The following is a 21,068-nucleotide window of genomic DNA, read 5'->3' as shown; positions in this document are numbered from 1 at the left end:
GGTCTATGTTGACCATCTCATCCAAAATATCATCACCTAACCCTCTCTATTCCCTTCCTCTGCATATTGCTCTTCATAGCAGTTTTCACCCTCTGATGTTGTATTTTTTATCAATTTTTTTCCTTAAGAAGTTATAAGCTACATGAGTACAGTTGGTTTATTCAATACTTGTATTCCCTTTGTCTAGAATGATGGCAAACACATTTTAAATGCTGAGAGAATATATTTTAAATAAACTTGTAAGAAAAACATTCATTCAGTTGAATGAATGAATATTTGAGAAGGCGATAAAAAAATTATAGGTGTAGTACTAAAATTTTTCTTCCTGGGATCATAAAACTATATTTACAAGTCCAGATTTATAAAACTACTCATATATTAAAATTAAAAATGTAGTAATGTCAGGTATCAATTTAGAAAAGATTTTAGTTTCTTTTCCTTTACACGTTTACTTAACTTTTGCAAGGTTTTAATAAGTATAGAATTTGATTATCTTTACATTATTTCCAAGGATAAAGTCTGGTTATTCAGAATAATGAGAGGATGAAAAAAATTTTCAATTCCAAAACTGAACTTTAACTTTTTTACACCTATTGGAAAAAATGTAAATGAGTTAAGTAATACATGCTGAATATTCTTTCAAATCGTAATCAACACTTTTTTGTAGTCATTATATCATTTCTTTGCTTTTTCTTTTTTTTTTAACTTTTTGTCTTTATTTTTTGGTTGCACTATGCAGCATGTGGGATCTTAGTTCCTTGACCAGGGATTGAACCAGGTTTCCTGCATTGGAAGCCCAGAGTCTTAATAGGGAATTCCTGTAGTCATTGTATCTTTTCTATCATATTATTTGCACAGGTTGTTGCATCTATTCAGAGATTGAAAAACCACAACCTGCAGGCTACATGCCTGTTTTTATACATAAACTCTGTTGGAACATAGGGACACATTCATTTATGTATTTGTCTATGAGTGCTTTCATGCTACAATAGCAGAATTGAGATGTTGCCACTGAGACCACATGGGCCAGGAGGCTAAAATATATCCTATCTGGCCACTTAAGAAAAAGTTTGTCACTCCTTGATATATATGTTACTTGTATTTTGGGGTCTTGTAACCTTGTTACATAGAGTGAGATCTTTCTGTGAAGAAGAGTTGCTATATTTGTAGATGTTCAAACAATATTTTTAAATATCTGCCATTGATGATTATTATAGGCACTAAAGTAAAGTCTATAAGAACACAAACAGATTTTTCTGCCAGGAAACCTACAAAGGTGGATTCTAAGTTGCAACATTCTATTACTACACTGTCTCCTGGTGATCAGCAGTATTTGTTCAGCCCAAGCCGGGAAATGCCTACTTTTTCAGGTACACTGGAAGGTCATCTGATTCCTATGGCAGTACTTTTAGGTAAGACCCAACAAAATATATGGCATAAATTTTAAAATTCTATTCGGCAATAACATAACTTACAAAATGGTACTGACACAGTAGTCATGTACTTTTCCTTTATGTGTTGCTTATATTTGTGAATAGGGCTTCGGGGTATGTTTTACTTTGTCTAGTAGCAGTGTCTGAAATGATGCTATATTTTCACTCACAGGAAACATTCTTACAGTATTTTATAGTATATCGCTGTAGATGAAATTAAAATAATGTTTAGACATGTCATGAAAGTAGTGAAAGTTGCTCAGTTGTGTCCAACTCTTTGTGACCCCATGGTCTATACAGTCCATGGAATTCTCCAGGCCAGAATACTGTTGAAGTGGGTAGCCGCTCCCTTCTCCAGGGGACTCTTCCCAACCCAGGGATCAAACCCAGGTCTCCCACATTGCAGGCAGATTCTTTATCAGCTCAGCCACCAGGGAAGCCCAAGAATACTGGAGTGGGTAGCCTATCCCTTCTCCAGCAGATCTTCCTGACCCAGAAATGGAACTGGGGTCTCCTGCATTGCAGGAGAGCTACCAGGGAAGCTAGACATGTCATAAACATTCATAATAATTAAAGAATTTAAGGATTTTGATTGGTTTAATATCATCGTATCTTAGGAGAAATACATTGAATTACCTTTTATGTACTTTTGGATTAAGCTATGATAAATAAAAAGTATGTAGCTGTGTGTTTTAAGCTAAGAGTTTGTCATTAACTTATTTGAGTTCTCTCTGACCCATCATTGTAAAAGTTGAATAAATAATTTTTGATATCACCCTAGCTCTTCAAACGGAGAAGGCAATGGCAATCCACTCCAGTACTCTTGCTTGGAAAATCCCATGGATGGAGGAGCCTGGTGGGCTGCAGTCCATGGGGTCACTAAGAGTTGGACACTACTGAGTGACTTCACTTTCACTTTTCACTTTCATGCATTGGAGAAGGAAATGGCAACCCACTCCAGTGTTCTTGCCTGGAGAATCCCAGGGACGGGGGAGCCTGGTGGGCTGCCATCTATGGGGTTGCAGAGTCAGACACAACTGAAGCAACTTAGCAGCAGCAGCTCTTCAAACCTAGTTAGCTATTTTTTCTTTTAATGTCATTGAAATGCTTAATTTTGATGAATTATTGTGAATATTTATATATATAATATGAATATTTTTCACCATTAGAGAATTTTTTATTTTTGATATTATGGGTTAATGACATATCAACTTGGTAGCAGTCTGTTCAACCATGTCTTCTACTAAAATAATAAGCAATACTTATAAAGTCCTTACTGTGTACCAGGTATAGATCTAAGTACTTTATATAAATTAGCTTATTTAATCTACCCTATAAAACACATGGTAATGTACCAGTTTTTATAAATGAAGGAACTGGGGCACAGAAGAGTTTACAGATTTCTCAGAGGCCACATAGTTAGAGTGGAGTAGATAGATTAGTTAGATTCAGACCCAGGCCATGTGATTTTTAGAGTCTGTGCTTTTAGTGAGAGCACTGCTCCCTCTTTACTTTGAAATATAGGAAACAAATGGAAATTTTGAAGTGAAAGGTAACAAAAATTTTGATTGGCTATGATAGTTACCAAATAGTAGGCCTACATGATATGTACTGGTAGTCAGGCACTAGCATTTTGTTGTTGGTTTTATTTCTGTCCATTTTTGCTCTATGAAAATTTGAGAATAAAAATAATGCAACATAATGCAGTATATTTCAGTCTTGCCTTCGCCTCTTACAAACTATTATGACCTTCAGCAAATTATGTTTCTAAACATCTATTGTCCTCAACTGTAAAGTGTGGATAATATTAACACTTCATCAGATCAGATCAGATCAGTCGCTCAGTCATGTCCGACTCTTTGCGACCCCATGAATCGCAGCATGCCAGGCCCCCCTGTCCATCACCAACTCCCGGAGTTCACTCAGACTCATGTCCATTGAGTCAGTGATGCCATCCAGCCATCTCATCCTCTGTCATCCCCTTCTCCTCCTGCCCCCAATCTCTCCCAGCATCAGAGTCTTTTCCAATGAGTCAACTCTTCACATGAGGTGGCCGAAGTACTGGAATTTCAGCTTTAGCATCATTCCTTCCAAAGAAATCCCAGGGCTGATCTCCTTCAGAATGGACTGGTTGGATCTGCTTGCAGTCCAAGGGACTCTCAAGAGTCTTCTCCAACACCACAGTTCAAAAGCATCAATTCTTCGGTGCTCAGCCTTCTTCACAGTCCAACTCTCACATCCATACATGACCACTGGAAAAACCATAGCCTTGACTAGACGAACCTTTGTTGGCAAAGTAATGTCTCTGCTTTTGAATATGCTATCTAGGTTGGTCATAACTTTCCTTCCAAAGAGTAAGCATCTTTTAATTTCATGGCTGCAGTCACCATCTGCAGTGATTTTGGAGCCCAGAAAAATAAAGTCTGACACTGTTTCCACTGTTTCCCCATCTATTTCCCATGAAGTGGTAATTTAGATGGTGAATGTGAAGTGTTTAGTACATATGAATGCCTAGTAAATGTTGGTCACTGGGGAAAGGCTGACATGGTGAGGCTCATGACAATAGTGATGACAGAGGGAAAGATGATTGCAGAGGGAAAGGAAAGGTCGTGCTTTCCTTTCATATGAGAATTTAACCATAAAGATCTAGGTAATTTATTAGAATTTTCTCTTTATTTCTGAAATGGTTGACTCCTTTTCTCCCCTGCATTTTTTAGGACAAACCCAAAGTAATAGTGATTCCATGCCACCTGCTGGGGTAATTGTAAATAAGCCACACCCTGTAACAGTGACAACTTCAATTCCACCATCATCTCGAAAAATAGAACCTGGAGTAAAGAAACCTAACATAGCAGTTGTAGAAATGAAGTCAGAAAAAAGGGATCCTCCTCAGCTTTCTGTACAGGTATGCAGTGTGTATGACCAGAAAAGTTTAAGAAATAAAACTGTTGGCATAACTTCAATGCTTAAAATCTGTTGTATTGCTTCATGAAGACTTTGCTTTCCTGATGGATCTTTCATTCTTTAAAACTATGATATTTATGTGATATCACTATCCTTGTTCTGCATGGTTTAAGCTACCTTTTTTAAGCCAGTGACTCATATCCTGGTGACTTCATGATATTCCAAAGGGAATAATTGAACAGTATGTTATAATTAATTTTTAAAAAGGCTTAATGTGTTTATATAATTAAACTTTAACCTTTACACAAACATATATGAGGACTTGAATTAATGGGGAGAGAACTTGTATGTGAATTTTAAATATTCAGGTTGTCAATTCTTCCTAAGTTAATGTATGATTTAAGTGAAATTGTATTTTAAAAATAAAAGCCATTAATTTTTTTTTTTAACTTGAACTTTAGGATCATTTTGATATTTGAAAGAACAAAGAGTTCAGTGTTTTGATACTGGTCCCATTTAAGAAATATTCTTAGTTTTTAAAAAGAATGTAGTGTGTAATAGATACTTCATTAGTCAATGGGAAATAGGATTCTCTTAAAAGAAATGACGTATGTTATAATTGGTTAGCAGTGCGGAAATGGATCAGTTTTAGACTCTAAATTTTTACTGTATGTAGCAAATGAGTTCCAAATAGGCAATAGGCTAAAGTATAGCTACAAAATATAAGAACAAGAATTAGAAGATAAGTGCATGCGGTCCTTATCAAAACTGAAGCTAAGTCTGGATATGAGAGGAGGAAACTTAGATATGATCGAAAACAGACTTGATTCTATAAAATTTAAAACTTATATATGTAAAAAACTTCTAAATAAAAAGGGAAGTGACATACAGTGAGCACATATGAAAGGAATATGATAGGTTTATTTTTAAATATAAAAACCTCCATAAATTAGTAAGAAAACATGAGGAAATTCATATTCAAAGAATGTAAGACTATAGAATAAAAAGAGTTTATAAGATATCAAATTGAATAATTTAAATCTTGCTAGTTACCATGGTAATGCAAATTAAGATAACAATAATATATCTCCATTTTAAAATTGTTCTTGCCGAAATACTTCTGTTATCTGATTTCAGTGAAAGTTGGGTGACTGATTATGGTTTTGATGATGGAAATAGATCTCTTTTGGATTGCATTTCAGTAGCCATTACCAAGAATCTTAAATAATTATGCTTTTTGGCTCAAGAAGTTACTCTTATGTCTGACTGTATATCATAATGAAATAATTCAAAGTCAGGTAAAAACAACCCTTACATATATATGAAATTTTTTGGAGTGATATATTTCTATCTATCAAATAGTGAGTATATAAGGAATATCCTGAACGTTTACCAACAGGAAATGATAAAATAATAAAGGCATATGTACAATCATTTAAAATATAATTATGAAGTCTATATGGTAGTATAGTAAGGCATTTATGACCTGATTACAATGGAAAATCTGGAATGAAACGGTTTTAGATTTTAGCTATGCATAGTGGATAATAAAAAGATAAGGGGGATAGTAAAAATGAAGTTGTCTTAAGTAGGATTCTTTGTGTTTCCCTTTTATTTTCCAGTTTTTGTAAAATATGCTTTCATAATTTAAATTTGTTATCCATTGACTTTGCAATAAAAAGTTAAATATGTTATTGATACCTAGATTCACAGATATTTGAGTCAAAGTGATGAACTGAAAGCTGGATGTTTTATTCTGTTTTAGGTACTACCCAGTGTAGACATTGACAGCATCTCTGATGGTAGTGCTGAGGTCGGTCTGTCTCCTTCTAGTCCCAAAGAAGCATCTTCTCCTCCTCTGAGAACCTGGATACAGGTATTACTTAGGAATGTATCATATATCTTTGAATAATCTGATTATAGACTTTAACTGATATTCTGTGCAAAGTCTTCCATTATAATCTATTTTAATTATTTAAGTTTTAAGGAAAAGATTCAAAACAAATTTGAAATTGCTTATGAACTTGGAAAAAAGAGTTTGATTAAGACCTTTACATTTATCAACATTTTGAAAGTGATCATCCTTAGTGTAACTTTTTGGCAACTTAAGCTGTAAGACTCATACGTGAGGAAATAATTTCTGTCTCTTTGGAGAAGAATCTTGATTTAAATGGGAATTATATTAGTTTTCCTGAATGTGAATTTTATAATGACAATTAGAATTCATGTTTTGGGATGTTGCTTTGTCATCAAACTATTGACATGATGCAAAAATGTGCATTTCTCTCTAGTAATATTTATTTGCTGCTTGTGATTGACAGAATTAGGACTAGCACTGTAACTTTTCCTTGGGTTTCATCTGTTCTAAGCAAATTTAGTTATTAAGCATATAGGTTTTTTTTTTTTTTTCTAGCGTGAAGGTCTTTATTTGTCCCATTGTTGAACATTGTTTTTGAGGAAAGAGTCGTCCGGGGTCGGGGTCGGGGTCGGGGTCACGGTCACAAATGGGGTTTCTCCTGGCACACCCAAGGAGTGGTGACAGGGATGAGGAAGATGGCGAGTTATTTCACGGGGCGGGGGGTCGCGCCGCCTGACGTTGGCCTGCGGTCCCCCTCGGATGGGAGTGCATTCCGCTGCCCCGTGGGTGGGGTTGTCAAGAATCCTTCCCTTTCCCCTCCCCCAACCCCCCTCGCCCCGTCGTACCTCGCCCAGGGACGTCCTCGAGAAGTGTGGGCGTGTCCTGTTTTCCCGTCCGCGTCGCTGACTGAGCGGAGAAACTGCGTCCTAGGATGGGCCCGGTCTGGCAAGGAGTCCCTGCTGGTCTCTCTCGGAGTTTCTAGGCTGCGGCCGGCTCTCTGGACAGCGGGTTGGTTGTCCGGGCCTGAGCATATCGTTTTAAGGAGAGGAGGAACATCAATTTTTCACAATCAAAAATAGTGAAAATAGAATGACCCCGAATGCCATTTGTGCCTAATTTAATTTTTCATCAGTATTTTTTTTAACTAGAAGTTTATGAAAACATATATAATTTCAAATAATAACTTTTTAGACTATTAGTCATTGTGCTCCTAAGGAATTGTCTATTGTGGTTTTTGATAACTAGGTTATATATTGTGAGGCCTGGAGGCTACATTTGTAAAATAATTGTTTTCTTTATTTTCTTATAAATTATTTGATTCTTTATCTTTTTGTGAGTTTGTGTATGTGTAAACTTATATATCCATGTAAACATTTTTCTTTAGGAGAAAAATCGCAATAATTAACTTGATCAGTTGACTTAAGTTGCTTTGTTGATGGAGTCCTTGATAGAAAAACTGATACCTAATTTTTTATAGCTGTTGAAATGATAACTTAATGACTTGAAGACTAGCTTGGATTTCATTTACTAATTACATCGTTTCTGAGCAGGATATCAACATAAAAAATAGAAGCATGTAATTATAAGCTTATGCTGTGGGTGGTATTACAGTAAATTAGGTATAATTTGCAACAAAAACTTTCTGAAAATGCTTTCTTAGGCTCCAGAATTTACGAAGGCAGATGAAGAAGAGATGAAGTTTCCAGGAATGAACTTTGATGAAGTAATTGATATTGTACAGGTAACAAAGCTTAGCAATCCTGTCAATTTATTTTTCTAGTATTTTTTCATGTGACTTGATTATCTTATTTTTTTTTAAACTTAATTTTTTTTTTTTTTTGCTGCACCGTGCAACATATGAACTGCCAGGGGATTCCCCTGAGACTTTTTTTTTAAGAGCAGTTTTGGATCACAGCAAAATGAGAGAGATGTACAAAAATTATCTGTATGTTCCCTACATCCACACATGCATAGCCTCCCCCATTATCAATATATCCTAACAATTTTAATTTGTTAAAGTTGATGTATCTACACTGACACATCATATTCAAAGTATGTAGGTGACCTTATGTTGTACATTCTATGGATTTGGAAAAATGTGTTCATTGTTATACTGTTATACAGAGTATTTTCTCTGCCCCCAGGTCCTCTGTGTTCTATTTATCCTTCCCCTTACCCACCCCTGTCCCTAGCATCCATTGATACTCTTACTGTCTTTATACTTTTGTCTTTTCCAGAATGTCATATCCTTGGAATCATATAGTATGCAGCTTTCTCAGATTGGCTTCTTTCTCTCAGTAATATTTACTTAAGTTTCCTCCATATCTTTTCATGGCTTGAAAACTCATTTCTTTTTAGCACTAAGTAATATTCCATTGTCTAAATGGATCACAGTTTAGCCATTCACTTATTAAAGGACATTTTGATTGTTTACAAGTTTTGTCAATTATGAATAAAGCTGCCATAAGTATCTGTGACGTAAGTTTTTAACTCCTTTGGGTAGTTATCGAGGAGCACAATTGCTGGCTTATATGGTAAAAGTATCTTTCCATTTGTGAGAAACCACTAAACTGTCTTGTCATCCTTGCTGTACCATTTTGCATTCTCATCGACAATGAATGATAGTTCCTGCTTTTTCATATCCTTGCCAGCATATGGTATTGTCTGTATTCCAGATTTTGTCTATTCTAACAGGTGTGTAATGATATATTATTGTGTTTTAATTTGCATTTCCCTGATGGCATATGATGTGGAGCATCTTTTCAAATGCTTGTTTGCCATCTATACATCTTCAATGAGCTGTCCGAAGGTCTTTGGCCCAATTTAAAGTTTGGGTTGTTCTCTTATTATTGAGTTTTAAGAGTTTTTTGGTATATTTTGGTTAACAGTCTTTATCAGATGTGTCTTTTGCAAATATTTTCTCCTAGTCTGTAGCTTATTTTCTAATTTTCTTGACATTCTTTTCAACAGAGCAAAAATGTTTAATTTGAATGAAGTCCAGCTTATCAGTTAGTTTTTTCATGGGTTGTCCCTTTGGTCTTATATCTAAAAAGTCACCTGATGTAAAGAGCTGACTCATTTGAAAAGACCCTGATGCTGGGAAAGATTGAAGGCAGGAGGAGAAGGGGACGACAGAGGATGAGATGGTTGGATGGTATCACCGACTCAATGCACATGAGTTTGGGTAAACTCTGGGAGTTGGTGGTGGACAGGGAGGCCTGGCGTGCTGTGGTTCATGGGGTCGCAAAGAGTCGGACACGACTGAGCGACTGAACTGAACTGAACTAAAAAGTCATTGCCATACCCACAGTCAACTAGGTTATCTCTAGTTTTATAGTTTTGCATTTTAATTTTAGACCTATAATCCATTCTGAGTTAATTTTTGTGAAGGGTGTAAGCTCAGTGTCTAAATTTATTTTTTTGCCTGTGAATGTCCAGTTGTTCCAGCGCCATTTGTTGAAATGACTGTCTTTGCTCCATTGTATTGCCTTTACTTCTTTGCCATAAAATAGTTGACTGTGTTTATGTGGATCTATTTCTGGGTCCTTTGTTCTGTTCCATTGATTTGTGTGCTCTTTTGCCAGATAAAACAACTGCCTTGATTATTGTTGCTTTATAGTAAGTCTTGAAGTTAGGTGTTGTCAGTCCTCCAACTTTATTCTTCACCTTCAATATCATATTGGCTATTCAGGGTCTTCTGCTTCTCCATATAACTCTTAGAGTAAGTTTGTTGACATCTCCAAAATAACTTGTTGAGATTTTTCTTGGAATTACATTGACTCTGTAGATCAATTTGGGAAGAATTGACATCTTAATGTTATTTAGTCTTCCTCTCCATGAACGTGAAATATTTCTCCACTTAGTTTTTTATTTCATTCATTTAAATTATATAGTTTTCCTCATAGATCTTAAGGGGCTTCCCTGGTAGCTCAGAGGTTAAAGCGTCTGCCTCCAATGTGGGAGACCTGGGTTCGATCCCTGGGTCGGGAAGATCCCCTGGAGAAGGAAATGGTAACCCACTCCAGTATTCTTGCCTGGAGAATCCCATGGACAGAGAAGCCTGGCAGGCTACAGTCCACAGGGTCGTAAAGAGTTGGTCACGACTGAGCAACTTCACTTCATAGATCTTGTACATGTTTTGTAGGTTTTATACCTAAGTATTTCATTTTAAGGGAGGATGCTAATATAAATGGTATTGCATTTTTAATGTCAAATTCTACTTGTTCATTGTTGTTATATAGGAAAGTGATAGACTTGTATATGTTAACCTTGATTCCTACAACCTTACCATAATTGCTGTTTAAAAACAGGAGTCTTTTTGTTGTTTCTTTTTAGATTTTCTACATATATAATCATGTCATCTGCAAATAAAGGTAGTTGTATTTCTTCCCAATCTGTATACCTTTACTTTTCTTTTCTTGTCAGATTACATTAGCAGGGACTTCTTAGTGCAGTGTTGAAAAGGAGTGGTGAGAGGTGATGACGTTCTTGCCTTTTTTATGATGGTTGAGTATCTTTTGACCATCAGTATTATGTTATAGTGCTTTGAGAAGCTTCCTTTTACTTTGCAGTTGAGTATATTTAAAAATTATAAGGTTGTTTTTCTATAGTACAGTGTTTATGCTTTGTTGCTCAGTCCTGTCCAACTCTTTGAGACCCTCATGAACTGAAGCCCACCAGGCTCCTCTCCATGGAATTTTCCCGGCAAGAATACTGGAGTGGGTTGCCATTTCCTCTTCCAGGGAATCTTCCTGACCCAGGGATCGAAGCTGCGTCTCTTGTGTCTCCTGCATTGCAGGCAGATTCTCTACCCACTGAGCCATCAGGAAAGCTTTATCACCTAGCTGCCTCCATGGAACTTGATTGTTAGTTGTTTCCCACCTGCGTCTCATCTCTCTTGCTTCCTACTTCCTTTTCCTTTTTTATTCCCTTTGGTTTCCTTCTCTCCAGTCTGTTCCTTCTTCTGTTACATTTGTCTGTTTTAATTTCTAGATTATTGACCAAGTTACTGCTTAGTTCATATTGAGGAAAAAAGTTGGGAGGGGTCTGAGATCCAAGAGAAGAGCCCATATAGCAGGAAGAATTATAGAAATGATAGAAATGATTAAATACAAAGAGAGAAAAATTAGGAGGAAGTAAAATATTAGATTGGCACAAAACTAATTGTGGTTTTGCATTGTTAAACTTTGCCACTTGATATTGGAATACATTCTTAAATGTGGTTATGTTATACATCATTTTAATGCACATTTCTTGCTTTATATTTTTTGTTAATGAATTATTACTTGCTCTTTATATGTATTTTAGACTATTGAAATGATATTAGACAAAAAGCAAATTTGAGTGATTTTCTTATTCAAGTTCAAAATTGGTTATGAAGCAGTGGAGACAACTCACAACATCAGCAATGCATTTGGCTCCTGCTAATGAACTCCAGGAGTTGATGATGGACAGGGAGGCCTGGTGTGCTGCAGTTCTTGGGGTTGCAAAGAGTCGGACACAACTGAGCGACTGAACTGAACTTAATGAATGGTAATGAATGTAAAGTGCAGTGGAACTGCTAATGAATATAAAGGGCAGTGGTGGTTCAAGAAGTTTTGTAAAAGAGATGAGAGCCTTGAAGAGGAGGAGTGTAGTGGGCAGCCAATGGAAGTTGACAGCTAATTGAGAGTAATCATCAAAGCTGACCCTCTTACAACTACATGAGAAGTTGCCCAAGAACTCAATGTCGACCGTTCTGTGGTCATTTGGCATTTGAAGCAAATTGGAAAGGTGAAAAAGCTTGATAAGTGGTTGTTTTGTGAGCTGCCTACAAAGGAAAAAAATTCATCTTTTTGAAGTGTTCCCTTCTCTTATTCTATGCAACAGTGAACTGTTTATTGATCAGATTGTGATGTATGACGAAAATTGAATTTTATACCACCAGCAACAACCATCTCAGTGGTTAGACTGAGAAGTTCCAAAGCACTTCGCAAAGCCAAACTTGTACCAAAAAAAGTGTCATGGTCACTGTTGGGTGATCTGCTGCTGTTCTGATCCATTATAGCTCTCTGAATCCTGGCAAAACCAGTACGTCTGAGAAGTATCCTCAGCAAATTGATGAGAAGACACCAAAAACTGCAATGCCTGCAACCAGCAGTAGTCAACAGAATGGGCCCAGTTCTTCTCCACAACACCTGACCACACATCACACAACCAGTGCTTCAGAAATTGAATGAATTGGTCTAGGAAGTTTTGCCTCATCTGCCGTATTCACCTGACCTCTCCTCAACCAACAACCACTTCTTCAAGCATCTAGACAACTTTTTGCAGGGAAAATGCTTCTACAACCAGCAGGAGGCAGAAAATGCTTTTCAAGAGTTTTTTGAATATGCCAGAGAAATAAACCAACTTATTGGCAAAAATGTATTGATTATAAGGGTTTCTATTTTGATTAGTAAAGATGTGTTTGAGCCTAATTAGAATGATGTAAAGTTCAGGCCCTGAAACCACAATTACTTTTTGCACCAACCTATATAAAGGATGGGAGAAATAGAACATAGAGACTATTTGATTAATGATGTGTCAGTAGACTTTCAAGAAGACATTTGTTCGTGTTTCTTAGACTTTCAGAACTAAGACTAGCTTTGTTTATCATAAAATAAAACCTTATTTTAAATATTAAGAGATATGTAATATATTAGTTACTTGCTCACTGGTATGTTTTCTCTTGTGAGCTCCACATGAATGTCTTGAAGGCAAGAATATTATTTATCTTTATGTTCCTAATGTGTAGAAGTGACTTTAGACAGCTGTTCAATGTACAAATGAAAGAAACATTATAGAAATAGCAAAGAATTTGGACTTCAAAGAGGAGTGTGTCTACCCTTGCTCTGCCACTTAATAGCTGTGGAATTCATTTTTCAATAGGAGAATATTATTGAGTTACACTTTTTAAAGATCCTTAACTTTTTTTGAGGTACATACTGGATTATTTACAGATAAAATGATATGATATCTGTGATTTACTTCAAAATGATATGTGAAGGGGAAAGTGGATGGGGGAAGTATAGATGACATAGAGCTGGTCATGAGTTGGTAATTTTAAAGTGGGGGAACAGGTAGGTGGGATTCTTGTCATTTATATATAGTGCTATTTTTTTAGCTTTAAATGTGTATCAGATCAGATCAGATCAGTCGCTCAGTTGTGTCCGACTCTTTGCGACCCCATGAATCGCAGCACGCAAGGCCTCCCTGTCCATCACCAACTCCTGGAGTTCGCTGAGACTCACGTCCATCGAGTCAGTGATGCCATCCAGCCATCTTATCCTCTGTCGTCCCCTTCTCCTCCTGCCCCCAATCCCTCCCAGCATCAGAGTCTTTTCCAATGAGTCAACTCTTCGCATGAGGTGGCCAAAGTACTGGAGTTTCAGCTTTAGCATCATTCCTTATATTTTTCATAACAGAAAGTTTAAAAATTCCGGAAATAACACTGGATCCTGATGTGATGGCACAATTAATGTGTAAAATAACCTAACTGCATTTTTGCTGTTCAGTTGCTAAGTCATGTCCAACTCTTTGAGACCCCATGGGTCTCATAGCACACCAGGTTCCTTTGTCCTCCACTATATGTTCCATAAGAGTAACAGCAATATTTGGAAGTATCAGTTTTACTATGATAATAAATTAATAAATATATAGGGGGAAATGTTAGTAATGTTTTATGCAGGAATAACCAAGTTCTCTAGTTTGTTTTTGACTATTTAAAATGGATATTGGGTTTTAAAAGACAAAGTAATTGTATAATTAGAGTTTCTTCAATGTAATTTATATGACAAATGTATGTATTATAGTGATACCACCAAATTAGAAAATGATATTTATTAATTTAGAAGTGTTGGTTAATTCAACTATTTACGTTCCCCACCTATACTTGTCATTCAGTAAGTGTTGAACAGTTACTTGAATATAATAGTTCTTTTTTTAATTATTACCAGGAAGAAGAAAAATGTGATGAAATTTCAGAATACTCTGAACCAATTCTGGAGTTTAGTAGAAGTGTTAAAGCTGTTTCTACAAAATATAATGGCCCTCCATTTCCGCCAGTTGCTTCTACTTCTCAGCCCACTACTGATATTCTGGATAAAGTAATTCACAGAAAAGAAACGTTGGAAAATAGCTTAATTCAGTGGTGAGTTTATAGTGTTGGTGGGCTGAACAGAATTGTAGTAGCAAGTATAGATAGAATGTATTAAGTTTTGGTTGAATATCTTCCTTGTTTCTTTTTGTTTATTAAATTTTTTGTTGGCTGTACTAGTTATTGGACACTATCTGATGTGATGCCGAGGGTTTAACTAACTGTTGGAGGTATTCTGTTCTTGAATATTTGTACATAGGCTGTCTATTATGGCAAAAGAGGCTATTGTTGAGTGACAAAAGAGCATTAAACATGTTCACGTTCTTTGATCCAGTGGTTAATTTCCAGAAATTTATCCTAAGGAAATAATTGGTTCTACCAGTAGGCCATAGAATACTTATCATTTGTATTGTAGTGCTTACTGCAAACAAGGCACTGTTTTATTATGTATGTATTATGTATATAAACTCATGAACTCTATTTTTATACTTACTTTTACCTGTGAGAAGCCTTAAAGAAGTTATGGAATAAACTATACAATTGACTATTAATACAGTTAGCAAGATTGGGTTTAAAAGAGTATTTAATGATATAGAAAGATATTAATAACATACTGGTGCATAAATGAAGGAGGGTACCAGGGATGCAACCATAGTTTAGAGGAGCTCACTCAAAAATGAATGTGCACGGGAAAAATATTGAAAAATAATACCAAATTGTTAATTAACTTTGTTTATTCCTGAATCTGAGATTGTGAGTGAGCTCTTTTTTTTTTTTTTTTAGCTTTTATGTTTTCTCTGATTTTTCTACAATGAACATCTGTTACTTGTATAACAATAATAATAATTAAGAAGCCTGTTAGCATCTCTAAAGAAATGTACAGAAACAATCTCCCACTGTGTTTCCTTTCCTTTTCCTCTCCTACTTTCCCTTCCTAATAATGACCTTGAAAATAAGTTTTTTCCCTTTTTAGGGGAAACTACCTGTGTTGCAGTATATATATTTACTCCTTTGAAGAGAGTGTAGCTGATCTCTTCTAGCTTTGATCTTGTTGGGGTTTTATACATGCTTTCAGAGTAGGGAACCCAACATTTTAGGTGCATGATATGCCAGGTAGTCATTGACCTAACCTTATTTTGAATTTATGAGGTCTTTTAAACTTTTCATTAGACTGATCAGAAAGATTTTAATTTGATAAACTATCTTTAACACAGAGATTTGATGTGTTTTGCTAGGAGATATTTTTTAGTTTTTTCTTCTTTTCCAGGTTCAGCTTTCAGGATGACTACTTTCACATGTAAATTTTTGTGTCTGTGGGTACCAGTTATTTTTAAGGGTGATATTTCTAACCATTTATGTATTTCAACTAAATTTAGGAATCCTTAACTTTTTCCCTCAGGGTAGAACAAGAAATAATGTCAAGAGTGATCTCTGGGTTCCTTCCAATCCAGCAGCAGGCCACAGCTAATGTCAGTGTCTCAGTCAGTGAGGCCAGTGAGCCAGTGACTTCTGACATTGGTAGGTAAAGTGGAATCTTTTAGCTTTTTCTGTTATTAAAAGACAAAACCTTCAGGTCATTGCAAATTTATGTATTCTAGAAATCATGTAGTCCTTAGTTGACAAAAGATAAAAGTCCTTTTCTTTTCAGTATGACCTCTCAGTTCTCTGTAGAGGAAGTTATTTCTCCCTTACGTTCTTATTCCATACTGTAGCATTCAGATTATTCTAGCAGCCTCTGTCCCCTTCCCCCTAAATCTCTCTGTTATTTCCTGTAGCACTTTGTGTATGTGTATCTTTGTTATAGTAACTATCAAATTGTATTATGATTGGTTTGTATATCTGTCTCACTCACTAGGTTTTAAATTACTTATAAATAAGGGGTTTTCTCATTTAGAGCCTAACTTAAAAAAAAATTAATATATTTATTTTAATTGGAGGCTAATTACTTTACAGTATTATAGTGGCTTTTGCTGTACATTGACATGAATCAGCCATGGGTGTATGTGTGTTCCCCATCCTGAACCCCCCTCCCACCTCCCTCTCCATCCATTCCTAAGGGTCATCCCAGTGTTCCAGCCCTAAGCACCCTGTCTCATGCATTGAACCTGGACTGGCAATCTGTTTCACATATGATAATATACACGTTTCAATGCTATTCTCTCAAATCATCCCACCCTCGATTTCTCCCACAGAGTCCAAAAGTCTGTTTTTTATATCTGTGTCTCTTTTGCTGTCTCGCATATAGGGTCATTGTTACCATCTTTCTAAATTCCATATATATGCATTAGTATACTGTATTGGTGGTTTTCTTTCTGACTTACTTCAGTCTGTATAATAGGCTTCAGTTTCATCCACCTCACTAGAACTGATTCAAATGCATTCTTTTTAATAGCTGAGTAGTGAACTCTGGGAGTTGGTGATGGACAGGGAGGCCTGGCGTGCTGCGATTCATGGGGTCGCAAAGAGTCGGACACGACTGAGCGACTGAACTGAACTAAACTGAATATTCCATTGTGTAAATGTACCACAGATTTCTTCTCCATTTGTCTGCTGATGAACATCTAGGTTGCTTCCATGTCCTGGCTATTGTAAACAGTGCTGCAATGAACATTGGGGTACACGTGTCTCTTTCAATTCTGGTTTCCTCGGTGTGTATGCCCAACAGTGGGATTGCTGGGTCGTATGGCAGTTCTATTTCCACTTTTTTAAGGAATCTCCACACTGTTCTCCATAGTGGCTGTACTAGTTTGCATTCCCACCAACAGTGTAAGAAGGTTCCCTTTTCTCCACACCCTCTCCAGCATTTATTGTTTGTAGACTTTTTGATGGCAGCCACTCTGACCAGCGTGAGATGGTACCTCATAGTGGTTTTGATTTGCATTTCTCTGATAATGAGAGATGTTGAGCATCTTTTCATGTATTTGTTAGCCATCTGTATGTCTTCTTTGGAGAAATGTCTGTTTAGTTCTTTGGCCCCTTTTTTGATTGGGTTGTTTATTTTTCTGGAATAGAGCTGCAGGAGTTTCTTGTATATTTTTGAGATTAATTCTTTGTCAATTGCTTCATTTGCTATTATTTTCTCCCATTCTGAAGGCTGTCTTTTCACCTAGCTTACAGTTTCCTTCGTTGTGCAAAAGCTTTTAAGTTTAATTAGCTCTGATTTGTTTATTTTTGCTTTTATTTCCATTACTCTGGGAGGTGGTTCATAGAGGATCCTGCTGTGATTTATGTCAGAGAGTGTTTTGCCTATGTTTACCTCTAGGAATTTTATAATTTCTGGTCTTACATTTAGATCTTTAATCCATTTTGTTTATTTTTGTGTATGGTGTTAGAAAATGTTCTAGTTTTATTCTTTTACAAGTGGTTGACCAGTTTCCATAGCACCACTTGTTAAAGAGATTGTATAATCTTGCCTCCTTTGTCAAAGATAAGGTGTCCATAGGTGCATGGATTTATCTCTGGGCTTTCTGTTTTGTTCCATGGATCTATATTTCTGTCTTTGTGCCAGTACCATACTGTCTTGATGACTGTAGCTTTGTAGTATAGTCTGAAGTCAGGCAGGTTGATTCCTGCAGTTTCATTCGTCTTTCTCAAGATTGCTTTGGCTATTCAAGGTTTTTGTATTTCCATACAAATTGTGAAATTATTTGTTCTACTTCTGTGAAAAATACCATTGGTAGCTTGACAGGGATTGCATTGAATCTATAGATTGCTTTGGGTAATATACTCATTTTCACTATAAAGATTGTTCTGATCCATGAACATGGTATATTTCTCCATCTGTTTGTGTCATCTTGATTTCTCTCATCAGTGTTTTATAGTTTTCTGTATATAGGTCTTTTGTTTCTTTAGGTAGATTTATTCCTAAGTATTTTATTCTTTTCGTTGCAATGGTGAATGGAATTGTTTCCTTAATTTCTCTGTTTTCTCATTGTTAGTATATAGGAATGTAAGGGAAATTTGTGTGTTAACTTTATATCCTGCAACTTTACTATATTCATTGATTAGCTCTAGTAATTTTCTGGTGGAGTCTTTAGGGTTTTCTGTGTAGAGGATCATGTCATCTGCAAACAGAGTTTTACTTCTTCTTTTCCAATCTGAATTCCTTTTATTTCTTTTCCTGCTTTGATTGCTGTGGCTAAAACTTCCAAAGCTATGTTGAATAGTAGTGGTGTGAGTGGGCATCCTTATCTTGTTCCTGACTTTAAGGGAAATGCTTTCAATATTTCATCATTGAGGATAATGTTTGCTGTGGGTTTGTCATATATGGCTTTTATTATGTTGAGGTATGTTCCTTCTCTGTCAGCTTTCTGGAGGGTTTTTATCATAAGTGGATGTTGAATTTTGTCAAAGGCCTTCTCTGCATCTATTGAGATAATCATATGTTTTTATCTTTCAATTTGTTAATGTGGTGTATCACATTGATTGATTTGTGAATATTGAAGAATCCTTGCATCCCTGGGATAAAGCCCACTTGGTCATGATGTATGATCTTTTTAATATGTTGTTGGATTCTGTTTGCTAGAATGTTGTTAAGGATTTTTATATCTGTGTTCATCAATGATCTTGGCCTGTAGTTTTCTTTTTTTGTGGCATCTTTGTCTGGTTTTGGTATTAGGGTGATGGTGGCCTCATAGAATGAGTTTGGAAGTTTACCTTCCTCTGCAATTTTCTGGAAGAGTTTGAGTAGGATAGATGTTAGCTCTTCTCTAAATTTTTGGTACAATTCAGCTGTGTAGCCGTCTAGTCCTGGGCTTTTGTTTGCTGGAAGATTTCTGATTACAGTTTCGATTTCCATGTTTATGATGGGTCTGTTAAGATATTCTATTTCTTCCTGGTTCAGTTTTGGAAAGTTATACTCTTCTAAGAATTTGCCCATTTCTTCCAAGTTGTCCATTTTGTTGACATATAGTTGCTGATAGTAGTCTCTTATGATTCTTTGTATTTCTGTGTTTGTTGTGATTTCTCCATTTTCATTTCTAATTTTGTTGATTTGCTTCTTCTTTTTTTTTTTTTTTTGATGAGACTGGCTAATGGTTTGTCTATTTTATTTACCTTCTCAAAGAACTAGCTTTTAGCTTTGTTGATTTTTGCTGTGGTCTCCTTTGTTTCTTTTTCATTTATTTCTGCCCTAATTTTTATGATTTCTTTCCTTCTACTAACCCTGGGCTTCTTCATTTCTTCTTTTTCTAGTTGCTTTAAGTATAAAGTTAGGTTATTTATTTGATTTTTCTCTTGTTTCTTAGGGTAAGCTTGTATTGCTATGAACCTTCCCCTTAGCACTGTTTTTACTGAATCCCATAGATTTTGGATTGTTGTGTTTTCATTTGTTTCTGTGCATATTTTGATTTTTTAAAATTTCTTCTGTGATTTGGTAGTTATTCAGAAGCATGTTGTTTAGCCTCCATATGTTTGTATTTTTAATAGTTTTTTTCCTGTAGTTGACATCTGATCTTTTCACATTGTGATCAGAAAAGATACTTGAAATAATTTCAATTTTTTTGAATTTACCAAGGCTAGATTTATGGCCCAGGATGTGATCTATCCTGGAGAAGGTTCTGTGTGCACTTGAGAAAAAGGTGAAATTCATTGTTTTGGGGTGAAATGTCCTATAGATTTCAATTAGGTCTAACTGGTCCATTGTATCATTTAAAGTTTGTGTTTCCTTGCTAATTTTCTGTTTAGTTGATCTATCCATAGGTGTGAGTGGGATATTAAAGTCTCCCACTATTATTGTGTTACTGTTAATTTCCCCTTTCATACTTATTAGCATTTGCCTTACATATTGTGGTGCTCCTATGTTGAGTGCATATATATTTATAATTGTTATATCATCTTGGATTGATTCTTTGATCATTATGTAATGTCCTTCTTTTTCTCTTTTCACGGCCTTTATTTCAAAGTCTATTTTATCTGATATGAGTATTGCTACTCCTGCTTTCTTTTGGTCTCCGTTTGCGTGAAATATCTTTTTCCAGCCCTTCACTATCAGTCTGTATGTGTCCCTTGTTTTGAGGTAGGTCACTTGTAGACAGCATATAGAGGGGTCTTGTTTTTGCATCCATTCAGCCAGTCTTTGTCTTTTGGTTGGGGCATTCAACCCATTTACATTTAAGGTAGTTATTGATAAGTATGATCCCATTAGGAGAAGGCAATGGCAACCCACTCCGGTGTTCTTGCCTGGAGAATCCCAGGGACAGGGGAGCCTGGCAGGTTGCCGTCTATGGGGTCACACAGAGTCGGACATGACTAAAGTGACTTAGCAGCAGCAGCAGGAGCAGCAGCAGCATGATCCCGTTGCCATTTACTTTTTGGGGGGGATTCTAGTTTATAAACCTTTTCTGTGTTTCCTGTATAGAGAAGATCCTTTAGCATTTGTTGAAGAACTGGTTTGGTGGTGCTGAATTCTCTGAGCCTTTGCTTGTCTGTAAAGCTTTTAATTTCTCCTTCATATTTGAATGAGATCCTTTCTGGGTACAGTAATCTGGGTTGTAGGTTTTTCTCTTTCATCACTTTAAGTATGTCCTGCCATTCCCTTCTGGCCAGAAGAGTTTCTATTGAAAGATCAGCTGTAATCCTTATGGGAATCCCCTTGTGTGTTATTTTTTGTTTTTGCTTTGCTGCTTTTAATATTTGTTCTTTGTGTTTGATCTTCATTAATTTGATTAATATGTGTCTTGGGGTGTTTCGCCTTGGGTTTATACTGTTTGGGACTCTCTGGGTTTCGTGGACTTGGGTGGCTATTTCCTTCCCCATT

General features: G+C 36.1%; 1 protein-coding gene across 32 annotated transcripts in view; it reads left to right on the top strand.

The window, feature by feature from the left end:
* KIAA0586 (KIAA0586 ortholog) overlaps positions 1–21,068 on the top strand; it is a 133,980-nt gene that overhangs the window by 31,318 nt on the left and 81,594 nt on the right. For 29 of the 32 annotated variants that reach the window (XR_015134305.1, XR_015134307.1, XR_015134308.1 and 26 more), the window contains 6 exons: positions 1,218–1,412; positions 4,151–4,338; positions 6,103–6,213; positions 7,856–7,936; positions 14,172–14,365; positions 15,711–15,829. Coding sequence is in view for 24 of the 32 variants with exons in the window: in XM_086320476.1 (XP_086176602.1) it covers positions 1,218–1,412; positions 4,151–4,338; positions 6,103–6,213; positions 7,856–7,936; positions 14,172–14,365; positions 15,711–15,829 (888 nt within the window). In the remaining 8 variants the exon portion in view is untranslated. The remainder of the gene's footprint in view (positions 1–1,217; positions 1,413–4,150; positions 4,339–6,102; positions 6,214–7,855; positions 7,937–14,171; positions 14,366–15,710; positions 15,830–21,068) is intronic. The other 3 variants (XM_086320490.1, XM_086320483.1, XM_086320481.1) reach the window with 1 other exon arrangement.

The sequence above is a fragment of the Bos grunniens genome, chromosome 10 (genome assembly GCF_055505025.1).
Source record: "Bos grunniens cultivar Pamir isolate PY7600 chromosome 10, Bosgru_T2T1.0, whole genome shotgun sequence".
Taxonomy (NCBI): Eukaryota; Metazoa; Chordata; class Mammalia; order Artiodactyla; family Bovidae; genus Bos; species Bos grunniens.
The sequence above is the reverse complement of the archived record's forward strand: the minus strand, read 5'-3'. Positions and strand labels throughout refer to the sequence as shown.